This window comes from Malus sylvestris, chromosome 17 (genome assembly GCF_916048215.2).
Source record: "Malus sylvestris chromosome 17, drMalSylv7.2, whole genome shotgun sequence".
In the NCBI taxonomy this organism is placed as follows: domain Eukaryota; kingdom Viridiplantae; phylum Streptophyta; class Magnoliopsida; order Rosales; family Rosaceae; genus Malus; species Malus sylvestris.
Genome location: NC_062276.1, coordinates 1,153,604 through 1,172,248, shown reverse-complemented (window position 1 = coordinate 1,172,248; position 18,645 = coordinate 1,153,604). Strand labels below are relative to the sequence as shown.

Sequence of the window (18,645 nt, the reverse complement as noted above, 5' to 3'; positions counted from 1 at the left end):
AGTTGTTGGCGCTCCCAAAAAGTCATCATGCACTCCCGTCAGGATCAAATAGATCGTGTTCGAATTAACCATCCCAAAATACATAAAGCAAAACTAGGGAGTGAGTATTTAATTAAACTGAGTACTCTGTTCATGAGAAACAGTTCATCATAATGCACAGGGAAAAAAATGGCGCAAGAAGGCGTCCGAATGCGGCGCTCCTTGCTACAAAACGAGGGTAAACATTTCACAGGCTCATCTAATATCTACTCTCAGGCAACTTCTCTATCTTACAAAGACACAGCACGACGGTCACAGGAAACAATTTCGAAACTGAAACAACCCCGAGAGATCGAGGAAGAAACCACCTAAACAATGTCGTATGATTCCAGGCAATGACAGCAAAACCGGTTTTCTCTGGTCAGTTTCTAACAGAATACACAAGCGGAGATGGGCGGAGATGGGCGGAGATGGTTGTGCTGTGTGGCAACATCTCTTGGGGTGTTTGTTTCTCCTACCTAATATGAGAACTCGTGACCTCGAAGCGAGATGTATTTCTTGACCCAGATGGCAATGTCCTCTGCACAAGCCTGGGCCTGAGGTGTCTTGAGAAGCATATCAAGGGTTGCAAATTCATGAACTGCATCTTTATATTCCAGTACAGGTGCATCAACGTTTACCTTCCGAAGTTCCTCTGAGTAAGCAATGGCGCGGTCTCTCATCCAATCATGTTCTGCCACCACCGTAAGGGTCGGAGGCATGAGTTTTAAAGGTGGACCCCTATCCGGGATTAGGGGATTGGCAGCTGGGTGATCCAAGCTATACTCGTCCTCAGGTAAAAACAGTTTCCATGCTAGTATGCACATTGCCTTGTCATAGAAGTAGGAGTTTGCCAGTTTTATCTCAGAATGGGTGGGAACACTTCCAATGAAGAACGGATACATAAGGACCCGAGCAACCACCTTCACAGGGTCCAAAAGCTTGCCTGCCTCTACAGCTTTCCGGGCCACATAGTCTGCAATGTTCGCACCACAGCTCACACCGAGGAGAACACATCTGTTTGTGATATTAAAACAAGTTAGAAATTCCCGTGTAGCTTTCTTGAAGAGTATTTTCCAAAAGAGGAAAACAAAAACAAACAGAAGAAACTATATTTACAGAACAAGAAAATGCAGCGAACTAAATTAAACTCCATTTCTAACGTAGGAACGCTATTCGGTTTAGACATAACGGAATCAAAATGGTGCAAACGCTAATCAACTGGACATGTCATAGAAGAATGAAATGCAAAATGCAGAATGCTGACTGATGTAAAGACAACAGAGTAAATCTTCGAAAACTTACCAACTTATTCATTTAAACTAAGGGAGCATGAAAGGAAGACGGTTTCTTCTCCGAAGAGGAATCATTAAGATAATGATGTCATACATTGCCCTTCTAAGTTGAAATTAGCCCAATTGACCAACGTCACCAACCTATTTATCCATTTATACATGACCCAATTGACATTATTCGAAGTTCTCGTGGGATGGAAACAAACTCAAAAGCTAAAGCATTGCCACTAGCAACCAGCCTAGAAAATTATTTTAAGTTGGGAAAACAGGTCCCAAGATTTGGCTAACAATATTTCCATCGTGAAATCGATTGGAAATCAAACAAGTAACAAAACCAAGCTACGAGGAACGATAAAATCGAAAGAAACGCCGACAACTTTTATGCAAACCACAATACATCAATATCTACAGACTGAACTAAGAAACTGTAAACAATACATCAATATCCACAGACTGAACTAAGAAACTGTAAACTCATATATCATCATCAATCATAACACACTAGATTAGAAATGCAAGTTAAAAGTGATTAAAACAAGATTATAACCTTGTTGGATCTCCATGGGCAGCTAACCAGGGCTCAACCATCGACGCCCCGAAAGAGTCCACGATATGCCGATGAGAATCGGTCTTCTTAAACTCCGTAACGCCCCCGAGAGCTCCCCTTCCACTTCCCATGGACTTACTACACTCAGCCAAATTGGCCTGCTTCCCAAGCCAGTTCAAAACCTTCAACCCGTCCTCAAACGCCGCAGGGTACCGATTCTCCGGAGCAAGACGATAACCCACGGCCAAAACGACGACGTCACATAGCTTCGCGATCCGCCTACAGAATATATCATTGGCCACCGAGTCGTTGCTCCCACTGACCCAACCGCCGCCGTGAAACTGCAACATGACCGGCAATTTTCGACCTGGCCTGGTCGAACTGGCCGGCGAGTAGCCTCTGTACACTCCCACGCCGGCGTTCGCCATCAAGTTCAATCCCTCCATGTCATTGCTACACCCGTAACTGTTCCTCCTCTGCTCGCTTTTCGCCAAATTTGATACCGCCGGATTGCCATAGCTGTTGCGTCGAGAAGGGGTGGCCGGTAAATTGTTAAGGCTCTGGCGGGTCGGATCGTCCCGGTTGGGCTCTCTATTGAGATCGGATCGCTTCGGTAAATTGTTAACCCTAGGCTTGGGAGCGGGTTCGGGTTGGGTGAGGGCGGACTCGGGGAGGAAGATTCGGATCGAGAGAGAAGTGATGGGGTCGATGTGGATGTCCTTGGTTGCGACGCCGTCGTTGAATATAGGATTGGGGGCAGCGATGGTTTCTTCGGGTCGGGAAGTGACGCCAAACGGGTTGAACTCGTCGGGTTGGGTTTGGATCCGGTTCTGCAAACGGTGCTTCAAGAGGAACTTGAAGAACACGCTGTAGAGCTTCACAGCTACGCTTGGCATCTCTCTCTCTCTCTACAAATTGGGAGATTTGCAGAGACTGGAAAAATGAGAAATGGGGGGTGGGAATTTCTGGGTTGTTAGTGTAAATTCATGGCGGATTAAGGATTGAGATTAAGGGTTAATTAATCTCCCTGTGAAAATCGGATTCACATGGGATTAGGGTTTTTGTAATCTGAGAGAGAGAGAGCTTGAAATCTGAATTCTGAATTCTGATGGCTTCAATGGCGTGAGAGAGAGAAAGGAGAGAGAGAGAGAGAGAGAGAGGAGCGAGAGAGGCAGGTGCGTGAGGGGCACACATGCAACTTTACGCTGTCTGTTTTGGCTTGTTCAAATTTTTTTCATTTTTTATTCGCTTTTTATCCAAAATTATAAGATTGACATAAGGTCTCATTTTGATCATTGATATTTAAAATCGATATAAGCGGTCTCTGCGTCTGCCCAACTTCAATTATTTGGTTATTTTGTGAATAAAATCTTCGTTAAATTGAGAATTGCAACTGAACCTCAAAATAATTGACGATGAACAATTTCAAAGATCAATTATACCGATTTTAAATCTTATGTAAGTAATGACAATCTCATGAACCATTTTAGTTTTTAAAAAAAAAAACATTTTTTATTTTCTAAATGTTTATGTTTTCCAATTTATTTTATTTTATTTGTTGAAAGAAGATTTTTTAATTCTAATTTACTTGTCTGAAAACAGAAAAAAAATTATTAATTAGCAAGAGCAATTATCGTCTGTTTTTCATCTACGCTTCCAGGGAGGGACTCGCTGTAGGTTTGAGTTGTACGCGATACTTGCGCGAAACAAGTTTCATTGTGGAGTACAATTACATAAAGCGGGTGTTTGGTTTTTATTTTTTTTAATTTATGGAAAATATATTTTATTCACACCTCAACATATAAGTAGATATTGAACAGTATAAAAGCTATTCAAAACTCAAACGTAATTATCAACAACTAAAATTACGTCTTTTTAAAAAAAAATAGAGCAAACAAAAAAAATACAAACCAACATCATCAACTTCAATGAACAATACAATGGCAACCAAACCAAAGTAACAACTAGCTAGACATGTAGACTTAATCTGAAGGGCACTGGAAAAACAACGATCAAAGCAAAACCAAGCGATGAGAAATGAAAAACTAGAATCTAGACCTGTCAGAAAGATTTGAATTTATATTTTAACGATTCCAATCTAAATTCGGATATTCTTTAAATTGGATTTAAAACCATTTTAAGTCTCGTGAATGGCGAATTCAATATCAGATTAGGATGTTCACTGTGTGGCTTAACCGAACTCCACTTTCCTTTAGTGTGGAATATTGATGTACTAAAAAAAAATCATTTCAAGTCCAATCCGATCTTCGTGCCTAATTTGGTGACACGTGATGAAGGTGTAGGATTGGTAAAATAGGGTTGCACGCAGGTAATCAAGCAGCAGATTGTGGGCGGGCGGCGGGTCTGCTTCGGGATGGGGACTGATACAAACATGAAACCAATTTCTTAATCACGTATTAAAAATTAATTAATTAACAAAAGAATCGTACTTTAATGATTAATAATTCACCTTAATTAATTATAAAATTAACTGTTCGCATTAATATTTGTACGGTTCTGAATTAACGAAGCCAATCACACTTATGATCTGTTTTAAAGCTGTTTATCTGTCAATTAGCATTTATTTAAGAATTTGCTGGTTAAACCAATTTTTTTAATAACTTAAAGTAAAAAAAAAAAGAGTTTAATGAAGTCACTGGAAGAATTAAGATCATTAAAAATCTATATTTATTATTTTTGTGTGGGGAACTCGTTTGGAATTATTTTCAAATGAAAGCGTTTTTAATGAGCTTGCTTTTGAAACTAACTTTTAGTAAAAATGAAAATAAATTCTGAAAAAAAAAAAACTTAAATCCTTTGCTTCTTGTAGGAAGCACACCAAGTGCTTTTGAAATTCAAACACACTTTTATCAAAAACGTCTTCAGCCCTTTCAAAGACACTTCTAAATAAGCCCTTAATATATTGAATTGAATGGTGATTGAGTGCTACAACTTATGAGTAGTGCACTACCTATAAAAACATGATTTGGCATTAGTGCTCCAAAATAATCATCTCATCCTTCTCTTTAATGCATGACTAAAAAGTCAGTTTTGTAATTCTTTGAAATAAATATTTCAGAGCGCTAATAACAACTCATATACATTTTTGTTGCTTTCTGCTTTTAATATCGAAAGAGATTCAAAGTTTGATTCAGTACACGATTGGTAAAAAGAAAATATTCACAAGTAAACAAATGGATAATCATGGTTGGACTATGAAAAAGAAGAGATAAGGACGGTGTCTCTCTCGCATTTCATAATCTACTCTTTTTCCCTCTTTCTGTGGGTCATTTGAAGGGTATATTCAATGAGTTACTGAGTACAAAAGAATAGGGACTGGTTTGGAAGCGTTTTGAAAGTGATTTTGATGAGCATGTTATTGAAACCAATTTTTAATAAGAACGGAAATGAACCTTAAAAAAGCCTTTTAAGTGTTTTCTAAATGAAACACATAACCGGTGCTTTTGGCCAGCACTTCAGGTACTTTCGGAACTCAAAATCATTTTCTCTGAAAGTGCTGCTTTCTGTCATCTTAAAAACAGTTTCAAACAAATCCTATATAGGAATATAATAATAGGATTATTCTGTCATCTCCTTTATTCAATTTGTCTCCAAGTGTATAGTTGGACAAATTAGTATGTCCTCATCAGCAACAGATAGACCATTACCGATTGGAATCAAACATGAATTATTGCTCAAAGTAGCTGCAAACAAGTTGGCCACATGAGGAAATTTCCCGCCCCCGAGATGTCAGGATGACGGTGTTTCAAACCAATCATGCACTGTCACCGCAACATTTCAGGTGCAAGTACATTTCTCTCATGATAGACGCGGACGAACTCCGGAATTTACGTGGTGCGGGATTATACATTTCATAAAAGCAACACAGTTTGATGGTGATGAATTGAGGATGATACATACAATACAAGTAATTGAAAAGATTGAGGAGAGCATGTCTATTAAACCAAAACCAAAAATATGTAACCACTGATATGTCAATTTCAAGCCTTTTTGTTACCTTTAGAACCCCGACGATGAAGGATCAGCATTTTACTCACCACACCCGCCGAGACCATGCTTGTGTGATGGCAGCAACACCCCCGTTGTTATTCTTCCACACCCAATCCGATATATACAGCCAACCAAAAGGGGGGCTAATCGTATTCCAGATTGAGCAGCCGTTCGTGTTCTCTGTGACTTGATCACCGGACAACCCAAATTTTTGCACGTAGGGGAGGAGCCAACAAGAAGGCTGATCAAACTTATACAGCAGTGTCAGTTTATCATCTGCAAAATAATTTGAACATCGAACTCACTGTAATCACATCACGGGGAATCTCAAACTTGCTAGCCAGAAGTTTTGCCGGAGGCTCCTCTGGGGGAAACAAGCACTGCTTCAGTGCTTGTAGCATTCTTTGCCGCAATCTCTTCCAAACGTTTCCAAGTGTTTTGACGCTTCAAACTTTTTACACTCGCTTGTGCTTCATCTTCCTGGAAGTTGAGCAAACATTCCTCAAAAAGCTCAGGGTCAATATCGGAGAAAATCTTACGGACATTTAGCGTCAGGCTCTGTACTGCCTGGTTCCAGTGGCTTCTTGCATTTTTCTCCAATGAAGGGAATATGATTGGCAGTAAGACATGGCGATTCTGTTTGATTAGGTTTGCAATGTGGTCATTATTCCATAAGAACAGTGCTCTCTCTGCCACCTGCAAATTAAGTGCCGACAAGATATATGAGAGCGAGAGAGCGAGAGAGCATAAACTGCATCTCTAGAAGGAAAATATCTATTTCTGTTTGTTTCCATTCATTCGAAAATTAAAATACACTTTTTCTTCGAATATTAGGAAAGCTGTAGATCGTTAATAAATGACTTGGCTATGACCAGAAATTTCCTACTGAAGTAGGAGGCACTACTAACCAATTCATTTTCTCCACAGGTTTCAATATATATAACTCCCGAACAGATTAAAATACTACAAGAAAATAACCCAAACCAGCAATTTACGATGTAAAGGTTTTAAATTTTGAAATTCCTCAGTTGCATCTTTACGAAGATATGCACCGATAAAGTACATCAAAATATCACTCTCTCCATCGTACAACAATTTCCAGATGGCATTAAAGAACATTGTATGCATAAATTTGAGATGCTTCAACAAAGGACACAAGCAACGCAAGCATTCTATAAGGCTCAGTAATTGACCACCCACAAGTTCATATAACTCAACTGACATACCGCTATTTCCCATCACTACGTCTTACATAATAAAGATTAAAACAGGACTCCACAAAAGAGAGGAAACTAGAAAGTAGAAAACAGATGAAAGGGGTGAATAACCTGAAAATGTGAACTGCTCAAGCAACGGCCAATCTGGCGAAACAGCGGTACCATACAGCGCTGAAACTCTGCAGGCTGAGTTGCCTCTAAAACTTCTTCCAGTTCACCCAAGAACATGACCTCCTTAGAACTATTTGTAATAGGCCAATATTTTAGTAAACCACGAATTATTGTATCAGCAAGTTTGCCGTCTTTCTCCACAAATTGAGTAATACAGTATGATAACTGCTGGTGGTACAAGGGTATGCATTTTGGTTTGTGAAGTGGAATAAGCACTCGAACAAGAAAGAGCTTGTGCTCTTCTTTCAGCGGCAGAGCAAAACCGTTTATTATACTTCCCAAAATCTCTAACAGCTCCGCAATCCCATTATGCTTTTCAGTTTCAAAGATAAAATTATAGAAGATGTTGTTGATTGCTTTCCTGATGAACGGGCGGTGCACCATAAATTTCCCATAGATGCGGTGCAGAACCGTTTTCAAGTAATCCCTCTCTCTGTGGTCCTCTGAATCGAAAAGACCTAACAACCTGAGAACAAAAGAGTGATCTATGTACCTCTTAGCCAACTTTGCATCCGTCTCAGGTGATGCCACAAACCTCAGGAAGAATTCATACACAACTTGCAAGTGCGGCCATGCTGGGTCCATCAAGGGCTCTTCCTCTTCTACGTCAAAGGCCTCTAATGCTTTGTTTTCAAGGGGAGGAGAACTGAGTGTTCTAAATAAATTTATGCACACCATCTTTACGATTTCTTGCACGACAGTTTCTGGGAATTTCCCATTAGCAGAAGCAATGTAATCCACAAGCTCTACCAATGTCTGTCGCTTGATCTCCTTTTCCTTGATGTTCTTCGTTGGGTCACTGAAGTCAAAGACAACACAACACAAGTTCAACTTTTTTATCAACAAATTCTGCTTCTCTGCATTCGGGACATCTTTGAAACTAGGCAATGCCTCATATGGAGAAGCCAATGAGTTCCCATTAAGCTTCGAATTCGCATTTACTCCAAAGTTCGGAGTAGAAGTAGCGCTCGAAAAAGTAGTACTCGAGCTCGCATACTTGTTACTTGATATAGAGTTGCCTCTTGAACCGGTGGAAGCATTTGAATTAGCGTTAGAGGACCCTCCCTCGCGATGCTCGGATGACTTGGGCTTCCTCGGGAGCCTATTAAGTATCTGTTTGATCATAACTCAATCGACAAAGGAAACCTCTTCTTTGTGCACTTCACAGCACAATATTATCAAACTACTTACTTGATCAAATCATCGAGCAAACACAGAAACATAAAACCAAAATTCGGCACAACGAAGAAAGAACCCGATCCTATAAACTTCTCATGTCTTTCCTTGGTAAAGACAGTGACTTCCCCCAAATTACAAACAAACGCTCCTACCCAATTGGGGAAATCTGCAGCAGAAGTATCAAACCCCCAACAAATGAGAACACAGCTGCATATAAAATTCCATTAGGAGCCGAAAATTAAACAGAATTCTAGAAATTTCAAATCTTTAATTAACTAAACAATGCAAAAACAACATTTTTGCTAAATTTCTAATCTCTGATCCATTAGCCAAAGCCAAAATTCAAACTTTTCTTAGGTAACAGTAAAACCTTGACTTTTTAACCAGAAACAATCTAACATCATAACCTATATCGGGAATCCCAGATGTAGGTAACCTCAAAACAATCGAATTCGTGTTCTAAGATTAGAAAGTTTGACTTATGCAAAAACCCACATAAAAAAATGAAAAGAAAAAAAATACAGAAAAATTGCCCCTTTTCGCCAAAATTGACGAGAAATTCAGCTGGATCATGACAGCACAAGATCCGGACATGATCTGAAAAACCCATTTGGCATTCTGCGACAGAGATTAAGATGCACAAATTTGAAAGCCAGAAAGTGGAAAGTTATTGCAGAGCTGGAAAAACATGCAATGAAGGTCAATTTTTGGAGAAAATAATGAATTGTTCGGAGATACTTACAGAGAGAGACGGTCGGAGCTATTGGTTCTTGTCTTGTTTTTTCGGAGATTGGAGAGAAATAGAGAAAAAAGGTGGGTGGGATGGGTGTTGAAGAACAGCAATCCTTGGCGGCTGCAAGCAGTTGTTTTTGTTGGATGATTTTTCTTTCTAATTTTCAGATTAAAATTGCAATTATTATTATAATGATAATAATAAATAATAATATGGTTTGAGTACAACAGAAAAATAACCATGCTTAGAACATCATTGTGCTCGATTCTATGCTATATTTTATTTTTTTTAGAGCAAATGTGTCGTGTTTTTTGTTAGCTCCCAACACCTTGTATCTTTTCTTAGAGTCTTTTTCTAAGTTTTTTTTAATTCTTTTTCTACCCATTTTGTATTGAGTTTGCGTCACACAGTCTCATTTTATAATCGGAGTATATGTTAGTCTTTTGTCTATACGATCAAACAGAGAGAGATTCGCTCCGGATATCTCCCTCCAAAGTTCAGGGATTAAGTAATCTGAGTCTTAAAAAATTGATCTAACGGTTAAAAATTATTATAACTTTTAAAAGTTTTTACTAACCTCTCTATTTTTAGCCATTTAATCAAATTTTAAAGGTTTAGATCACTTAATTCTTGGGCTTTAAAGGAAAAAATCTGGAAGGGATCTCTTTCCATGTTCAAACCACCTTCACCATCGCATAGTCTCATTTTTTTTTACTTTGTATTTAACTTATAATTCTGTGCAGATACCAAATTCGAACAAAAAAAAAGTATATCAGATAGTCGATAGTCTGCACTTCTGTTTTAGATGAATCTTTATAAATAATAATATTATGGTTTGATTAGAAAAACAAACAAAAAAAATTCATTGTAAAATTAATATTATTAATAATTTATTTATTTATTTATTTATTTATTTGTTTTAACTTTGATGGGGAATTTCAATTTTAAACGTCAAAAACTTTTCATCCTTGCTTTCTCTCTCTCTTTGATTCACTCCAGATGACGAGAGTCGAGGGGTCCCATTTGACTAAAATAGCCTTCTAAAATCTACCGCAAGTTTCGGTTGGAAAGAGTCGTTGGGGAGGAAAGTGAAAGGTTGAAATGGTAATTTAGTACTTGCATTTGCCAAAGCAGAATGAAATGTCGCTGTGCAGTGTACACTTTAACCGAGCGCCGAGGTCGAGGCTCCTTTGTTTCTCTTTCATGGGCTGGCATTGGGATAAAATGGAAAACGAGAAATTTCGGTAGAATTGTCTCTTTTTTAACAAATGATAGTTTATTTATTGGGAAATTGATCATTTTCGGATTCCTTCTTTCTAATCCATCAAATTAGGTGATCCGGATCATTGAAATTTAATCCAACGGCTGAAGTTATTATAACTTTTAAAGTGGGTCTATGTTTATAGTTGTTTGATCAAATTTCAATAGCATGGATTCTCTGATTTAGTAGATTAAGAGGAAGAGATCCGAAGATGATCCATTTCCTATTTATTGAATTCTCGAACTTTTTCAGAAAAAAATGGTGTCGTACGATCCCTCTTAAGGACATGCTAGTAAAACACGTATATTAGAGTTAATTTGATTCATGACTTACTCTGTGTTTAGTTATATACATATAGTTTCAGAGTAAAAAATTAGAAAGTTTTAACGAAAAGTCCACTGTACTGTTTATTTTAACAAAAAATTATATTTTTATACTAAAAAGTCAAACCTGATATTATTCACTTTACTCTTTATTTTATCTTTATCATTAAAACTCAAATTTTTAAAGTCATTTTCATTAATTTTCCTAAAAAATTACCCCCCCTTCCACATTACAATCTATAATTCATATTTCAAAATTTCAAAATTCAAATTTCGAATGATTAGTGAGAGTAGTTGATTGTATTTGTATTTCTTTTTTTCCCATGCATTACTTTGCTAATTTCTGAGTACGTAAATATTCCACATAATTTTTATCATACAATATTCAACTTTAAACTAATTTAAACTACGAAAATGAAATTCAAACTCAAATGTGTATACAACGTTTATCAATATGACTACGTCCACGACTGCCAGCAGAAAAACTCAGTAGTTATCATAATTCATATGCGAAGCTCCTTTTTCGTTTTCTTCTGCAAGCCGATTTGTCTCGACTGGACTTAGGACTTCGCTTTGCGCCCCGTCAATAGGGCAACCATTTTCCTCCACAAATAAAATGCGAGATGACATGTATAAAAGGGAATGAGATCCGAATTGTCCAGAGTCCAAGGATCAGACAATCTGAACCACTCATTAAATTTGACGGTCATTAAAACTCATTCTGCTGGCTTACATCACACAAACCAATAATTATGATCTCTCTTTCATACAAACCAAGAACCCGGATTACCTTATCTTTAGACTCTGAACAGTAAGATTTCGGAGAGAGGCCAAACTCATATAAAAGGGCCAAAAAAAGGACAGAAAACTTAACTTTTGTGTAATCATTCATCATTTACTTGATTAAACAACGACATTTACCCACAATTCCATCATTTCAAAAGAAAAAATTACCCTACTAAAAGAATATTAACGTCAAAGAAAAAAGAAGAAGGTAAAATCCCTATTGTTCCAACAACAATTTAATCACATCTATGCCGTATCAGCAACTTACATTTAGGTCAGATTAATCATAGACATAAAAATCATACTAACAATCAATCTTGTCAGTTAACCGAAGCATGAAACTCGAAGATCGCTGCACAGTGTCTGGCTAAGCACACGCGCATAAGGCGCCACGTTGTAGTTTTCTAATCATCCATGGACAAAATCACACCAGGAACGCGCATAAGGCGCCACATTGTAGCTTACAATCGTCTTGGTTCCGAGCCATTGTCAAGCATGTACAACGGCACTGCTAGGAAAATTGGTTTCTTCCAAACAAACGAACTGCACTGCGTTGGACGGGGGGAAATGTACAAAACATCAAGGAAATGATACCGGCATGTCAAGTTGTCAACAGTAATTTGGGAAAGTGGAAAGTGTCCCGGGAAATGGAAACAAAACCATCGCAGTGACCAAATAGCTCTTCGACCAATAGGTCAGGTTGCTTAAAATTCAGTTTCAGTGCTCCATTAAGGCTGTTTCAGTTTCTGAAAGTGGTGCTGCAAAAGAGAGTCGAACAAATTCTCAGCGGGAAGAAAATATGACAGGCAAAAAAAAAAGAATTGTAGTGTAAACGAAGCTAGAAAACTATAGCTCGACTAGATAGCATCCATATATTAATCACACTGGTAAACAAATATAAATATATTTTGATCTCTTTAATAAAAAAATTTGGCCATGAGCGGTAGGTCTCGGGTTCGAGACTTGGGAGCAGCCTCTCCATAAATGGGGGTAAGGCTAGCCGACATTCACCTCTCCCAGACCCTGCGTAAAGCGGGAGCCTTGTGCATTGGGTACGACCTTTAATAAAAAAAATTGGCAACAGATGGAGCCAGCTAAGATACAAGCATACAAATGATTAATTTTCGACAACTTGATATTGACTTACAATTTAAAATTAGTGAAGTATGTTCTCACAGGAAACTAAAGACGTGCGTGTGTGTTAGTTGTGATAAAGCCAATCTTGCATGTATGATATAGGTCATGTGGTGATTGACCTCAAGGCTATAATGGCTATCCCCAAGGTTGAACGATATAAGGTACAAAACCTAGTGCCTGAACCAGTACAGATGACCATATACTTTGAATGACGAAAGCATTCAATAAAAAGGTCGTACCCAGTGCACAAGGCTCCCGCTTTACGCAGGGTCTGGGAGAGGTGAATGTCGGCTAGCCTTACCCTCATTTATGGAGAGGCTACTCCCAAGTCTCGAACCCGAGACCTACCGCTCATGGGCGAAGGCACTTGCCATCGCACCAAGTGCGACCTCTGACGAAAGCATTCAATAATAAAATTAATTCATTTACTGATAGCAACGTTTACATATAAAAGCCAATATAACAGAACTAGTTGGTGACCAGGAAAACATACCAAGTAAGTCCTCATAATCTGCTAATAGTGATGAGTCCATTAGCAAAGGAGGTGAGAAAACCTGCTCCTGAGCTTCTTCGAAGTCATAAAATGATCTCTGTGTGTCTGAAACAGCACAGTTTGAACCAGCAGCCGAAAGAAACCCATTTACTTGGTCATAATCATCAAGTGAATCTAAACCATTCAATACTTCAGATAATTCAGCGTACTTGCTCCCCACATTACCATCATGAGCACGCTTTTCATGAAAGGAAGCCTCCGTCTGAGATGGAAACCTTTTACTCCTTAGTGAAGCCCCTTTAGATTCTTGGCCTAGACGAGAAAACCCAGATGGTGAAAGAGGTAAAAAGAAATGCTCAGAGCTTTCATCAGAATGGCTGCCTTGTGATGATTTGGAACTTAAGGAGTTCCGTGACAGAGCAGCTTCTCTAACAGATCTCTTTAGATTCTGGACATAATAATTGTCACTATCTGCACAACATAAAACTAAAAATCAGAGTCCTTTTCAACAAAGCTGTTCATCCACCGATAATCCGCATATAAAATGAAATGCCTCGAGCAAGCGGATACGCTTATAACACAATGAGAATTGGAGGAGTCATGCACAGATAAATGACCTTGTTGTAGATTATCTAAGTGATTATTTGAAAGAGGCTGCTCCACAGACTTCCTTTCAGGAAAGTTCTCTATTTGGTTTGATTGAGCAACTGAAGCAGGGCGCTTATGCATATTTGCACCTTTCCCAGAAGAATTAGGGGTCAAGTTAAACAACTGTGGGAGCTTTAAAGTAGGGCTGGATGACACCTTTTCGAGCTGAACGGTAGACAATTTTGAAGTCACCTCAGCCACATCATCAGTGTTGCTCTCCTGGATTGTTCGAAAGGAAATAAAGACAGGTTAAATCAATTCTACACTGCAATAATTCAAGTCTAGACATTTAGTAGGCATAAGGTTTGCATGAAATAGGTTCAAAATTACCAATGTCCTTCCACTGCTCTGTGCTTGAATAGGTGAATTTGATCGACCAGGTTGTTTGGACATCGGAGGTAGACTAGACGAAATGCTATCTACTTTATCTGTACATTCTGATATTGACTTTTGTATTGCCGGAGCAACTTCCTTCAGTTGGTTAATGAGAACCTACAGAAATTATGAATTGGAATCTCAGCATAGTATGAAAAATAAATTAAGCAAAGGAGATAAAGGGGACTAAAGAAAGGCGTATGGACAAATAGTCTCACTTTCATTATTTACTGTTCTACAATGAGTATTCACTTAAAGAATTTCAAGCAATTTAATATGCACTACCCCGTATTACAACAACTTCCTACCAACAGAAAATCAACTTGAAATACTTCATACATGAAAGAATATCAGCATGGTGAATATCAGAGTACTAATAGATCCTCATAAACAACAGACTACTCAAATAACACATATATTCAGGAATGGCTCAAAAAGCATATGAAGAAATTAGAAACCAGTTGATTCTAATGCAAATTCCAATAGTTCAAACTATATAAGCTGACTCCACTTTCACAAAAGCAAAGAATTAATGGCAGATTTCCAAGACTTGAATGCATAATCTCATTTAAAGTTTAAGCTTGATGCCTGCCAATCTCTTTCCATTGACCATCAAATACAGTCACATTGCGGCTACCTCACGTACTGGTTACTTCATCTTATAACTTCATATGTAATAACTAATAAGCAGTACTTTTAGCTAAGGCATAAGCATTACCTGAAAGCTAACCAAGTGTTGCTGATGTTCAGCAAGAGTTGCAGCTAAAGACTCTGCATGACCACTTGAACTACCATCACGTGCACTTCTTAAAATTTCTGGACCCTCCCCCTCATTAGCCTTTGCCTACAAATTAAAATTGCATAACACCAATTCACTACGTTTTTCTAAACTTGTATCCAACATTGGCATGAACATATACAAAGTAGCATACCATGTGAAGTGATTGTTTATGAATACGCTGCAATGCATGCGTCCAGCGCCTGATAATTTCTGCCACGTCAACGGTTGGGTGCACTCTTCCACTTCTTTCATCATTTACTTGTGAATGGGATGAATCTGCTCCATCAATTTGTTCCTTGCCATCCACATGTGTTGGAGTAAAGTCACCAGACTGGACAGATAAGACATCTCCATAAGGAACCTGAGAACTCTGATCCATAGCTGCAAGCAAAGACGATCCAGAGATGCGGTACCTACAAAGAATTGCATGCAAAAGTAAGTGGGTGAAGGGTTTCAAGTGATGTTAAAATGATATTTAATGGTAGATTACCTATGCTCCCTGTGAGCTATTAAATCCTCAATAGGGCCTGAAGCAAGAACTTCATGTTGACCTATACATGATGGAGATTTAAATGAGCTCATCAAACTGGGTACATATTTAATCGGATCTTAAATAGTTACTACATAAACATATAAGGTGTGATCACATGACATTATTTGATAATACATAAAAAAAAAGGTCGTACCCAGTGCACAAGGCTCCCGCTTTACGCAGGGTCTGGGAGAGGTGAATGTCGGCTAGCCTTACCCCCATTTATGGAGAGGCTGCTTCCAAGTCTCGAACCCGAGACCTACCGCTCATGGGCGAAGGCACTTGCCATCGCACCAAGTGCGACCTCCATTTGATAATACACAAAAACCTAAGAAATTTATAAAGGACCGTGAAAGTTTGTACTCACTTTTACGGGCTAATATAGACTCCCACAAACGAGTAGCTTTTGATACTAAATGGGAATTCTGACTCGAACTAGAAACAAGATCATCCCAGTGTTCCCCTTCCAACTTCACTTTGTTCCTAAGGTCATGTAATTTTTCCAGTTCTTGCTGTAAATAAGCCTGAAATTCATGCAAAGACAAACATAAGCATACAAATTGTATCGTAGTAGCTGAATTCCAAGATTATCAAATAAGCTTCTACAAAAATAAGTTAATCATCAGAATCTGAATTGTTACCCATATATACCTCTTCAGCACAAAGACCACGAAACTCTGCAGTCATTTCATGAGCCAAATTCGACCACATGGCCTGTCTCTGTACTGCTGTTTCTGCATTCTTAAGAAATCTTCTTCGTTCAAGTGCTATTCTAGCCTGTTTAAGACAGTAAGTTCAAATAACCGCTACTGAATAAGCATGTCAATTACGAAAACTCCACAGAAAAATGCCGATGTGCATTTAACCATGAAAACTCATTTAAGAGTTATACGGAAAGAGAACGATGTTTTATGTTTGTGAAACACTTCCATGCTATAATAAGATGCAAAACCAACATGACCATACCAATAGCTAAGCATATCAATAATTTGGGAACCACAATTTCAAGATGTCATCGGAAATTTAAATTATGCATGCTTTAACATTATACATGTAGTTCAAGCCTACCTTTGTGACAGGAAGTAAAGTGGCTGCATGTGAAAAAGCTACATCAGTCAGTGATGCAGGAAGTGGGTTAGAAACTACATCAGCTGCAAATGTTCGCCTATGAACCTCTCGCAAAGCATGCAAAGAAAGTTGCCACAGAAGTTCCACAAACCTGCAGTCAAAAAGTGAAGCTTATGAATTAAGGATCCAAACCCATAAACTTGTTGCGCAGAAGTAAGACATGGTCATTTTAGCTAAGAGGAACCACCACAACATTTAAAGAGAAAGCATTCATTCATATATCATCAAATGGCTGACTTGGGGGGAAACAAGTTCACTGTCACATATAACTACATGTTCCTTGCATTCATTTCAAAAATATTTCTCACTCTAATGCAAAATGGCTGGCCAAGTGAGCCCAACAAAACTACGAACCTCGGTCAAATTAAGAAGCAAACTGTTAGTAAATGTGAATTTCGGATTTCTGTCAATTTGCTTGCCAAGCAAGCCCAACTCCACCTTAAAAGTTGAATAATTAAAGGCAGAAATGCACATAAACAAATGGAACAAACTCATAAAAACAATGGGAGGAGTAGCATCATCAACCGACCTGGGTCCGCAACATGTAGCAAGTGATGAAACCCTCGAATTGCTCCTCGGAAGGGCCCCTTGCGATTCAAGCTCGCTAATGATCCCTTGCACAACCTGATCACCAACAACAAATCATCCCATTCCATCCAATTTTTCAAACTTTAAAAGAATATCAAACCAGAAGCAACAAAGAAAGTGGAATCCACGAATTTACCTTTCTAAAATCCCGTGATTGCGCGGAATCGAAGATTGGCCAGACCTTATCGAAATCCTGAAAGATCTCAAATCCTCAGGAACGTGATCCATAGCAGAAGATAGTGTGACAAAAATTCAAACATATATACATACACAGAAGTGAAATTCAAACATATATACAAACATACATACAAATATATATACACACACATTGTGTAAATATAGACGAAGGAAACGAAATCGAGAGATTGTACTACCTTGGCGGATTGAATTGGGCCTCTGAGAGAAGAGAGGATGAAGTAGAGGAGCTGTTCCCCCAATTTAGGGTTGGAGTGGCGGAAGAACCCGACCCGAGGAGTGGCATTGGAGCCTCCGAGCCCGATAATCGCCGGATCCAACCCCAACAGCAAACAGTTAGTGTACATTGCACTCTCTAGCTCTATCTCTCTCTCCTTCTCTCTGTCCATTGTCATCACCAACCTCCCTCTCTCTCTCTCTCCTCTCCCTCTCCCTCTCCTCTGTTTCTCGCTCTTCTGCTCCGTTCTGAATTCGGTTCAATTTTTTGGGGGTACTTTTTGGGTTTTCTTGAAATGCAGGTCCCTGACGGAGTTTTCAGATTTTGAATAAGTTGGGGTTATTTTGAAAATAGGGAAATGTGGAGGGACCTGCGTTTAAAACTTCAATTTTTTATTTTTATTTTTTTTAATATTTTTGTTGGAGGGGATTTGTGCTTTATTTGATGCCGTTTTGAAGAATTTGAAAGGTGCTGACGTGGGCTAATGATATAGTATTGCCGGCCTGCTCCGAAAGCGTTAGGTGTCGTCACGTCTTGTAGTTTGGTGAGGATGACAACATGCTCCCCTGGACCATCTGTTTTACGGTGGTCCAGTGGTTAAGACGAATTTTAGGTTCGTGTGAGAATGAACTCATGTTATCTTTTAACTTGCCTATATAGTTTAATTTTGTGTTTAATGGAGTCAAATGTGCATTGAGTTGATTGACTATCATAACGAGATATACAATTTTCTTTGGTTTTTACGACTGTTTGGCTTTCTAACAGCAGAAACCGAACCAAATCGCGGAGTAAAATTTGGATGAGTATGTTTAGACGTTTTTTGGCCAGTTTGAGGGCCACCTCTAGTTAATAACACTGAACCACACTATGTGATCCTTTGGAGTGACTTAGATTTGTAATTTTGCTTAGCTTGGAGACAAATGAATGAGTAAACATAAAGGTTTATATAAGAAAATAGTAGGTTTGGTGAGCAATAGACTGTTTGGGGGTGGGGGGATGCAGCCATTTTA

The 18,645-nt window shown here is 38.5% G+C and overlaps 3 protein-coding genes across 4 annotated transcripts; all 3 read right to left on the bottom strand.

The window, feature by feature from the left end:
• Positions 1 to 83: 83 nt before the first annotated feature.
• LOC126610162 (probable carboxylesterase 11) lies at positions 84 to 3,072 on the bottom strand. The gene is made up of 2 exons (XM_050278149.1): positions 1,861 to 3,072; positions 84 to 1,035 (listed from the first exon to the last, which is right to left on the bottom strand). The coding sequence occupies exons 1-2, from the start codon at positions 2,754 to 2,756 to the stop codon at positions 498 to 500; spliced, it is 1,434 nt and encodes a 477-aa protein (XP_050134106.1). The 5' UTR covers positions 2,757 to 3,072; the 3' UTR covers positions 84 to 497.
• Positions 3,073 to 5,707: 2,635 nt separating this feature from the next.
• Positions 5,708 to 9,328, bottom strand: LOC126610161 (serine/threonine protein phosphatase 2A 57 kDa regulatory subunit B' theta isoform-like). Of its 2 annotated transcripts, none has more exons than XM_050278147.1 (3): positions 9,181 to 9,328; positions 7,200 to 8,645; positions 5,708 to 6,567 (listed from the first exon to the last, which is right to left on the bottom strand). In XM_050278147.1, the coding sequence occupies exons 2-3, from the start codon at positions 8,382 to 8,384 to the stop codon at positions 6,208 to 6,210; spliced, it is 1,545 nt and encodes a 514-aa protein (XP_050134104.1). In that variant the 5' UTR covers positions 8,385 to 8,645; positions 9,181 to 9,328; the 3' UTR covers positions 5,708 to 6,207. The 2 variants fall into 2 exon arrangements, with proteins under 2 accessions (XP_050134104.1, XP_050134105.1); XM_050278148.1 differs by having other exon boundaries at positions 7,200 to 8,604.
• Positions 9,329 to 11,629: 2,301 nt separating this feature from the next.
• Positions 11,630 to 17,920, bottom strand: LOC126612137 (AUGMIN subunit 6-like). The gene is made up of 13 exons (XM_050280454.1): positions 17,598 to 17,920; positions 17,360 to 17,416; positions 17,165 to 17,259; positions 16,576 to 16,726; positions 16,159 to 16,284; positions 15,875 to 16,031; positions 15,466 to 15,526; positions 15,127 to 15,388; positions 14,913 to 15,038; positions 14,150 to 14,311; positions 13,789 to 14,038; positions 13,172 to 13,642; positions 11,630 to 12,299 (listed from the first exon to the last, which is right to left on the bottom strand). The coding sequence occupies exons 1-13, from the start codon at positions 17,811 to 17,813 to the stop codon at positions 12,259 to 12,261; spliced, it is 2,175 nt and encodes a 724-aa protein (XP_050136411.1). The 5' UTR covers positions 17,814 to 17,920; the 3' UTR covers positions 11,630 to 12,258.
• Positions 17,921 to 18,645: the final 725 nt, after the last annotated feature.

Coding starts and splice junctions, on each gene's coding strand:
- LOC126610162 (XM_050278149.1), bottom strand. CDS start 2,756: ATGCCAAGCGTAGCTGTGAAGCTCTACAGCGTGTTCTTCAAGTTCCTC. Junction 1,036..1,860: donor GCCCATGGAGATCCAACAAG/GTTATAATCTTG, acceptor TATCACAAACAG/ATGTGTTCTCCTCGGTGTGA.
- LOC126610161 (XM_050278147.1), bottom strand. CDS start 8,384: ATGATCAAACAGATACTTAATAGGCTCCCGAGGAAGCCCAAGTCATCC. Junction 6,568..7,199: donor TGAGCAGTTCACATTTTCAG/GTTATTCACCCC, acceptor CTTAATTTGCAG/GTGGCAGAGAGAGCACTGTT.
- LOC126612137 (XM_050280454.1), bottom strand. CDS start 17,813: ATGACAATGGACAGAGAGAAGGAGAGAGAGATAGAGCTAGAGAGTGCA. Junction 16,032..16,158: donor GTGGTCTTTGTGCTGAAGAG/GTATATATGGGT, acceptor CATGAATTTCAG/GCTTATTTACAGCAAGAACT. Junction 12,300..13,171: donor AGATTATGAGGACTTACTTG/GTATGTTTTCCT, acceptor TCTCTTTTGCAG/CACCACTTTCAGAAACTGAA.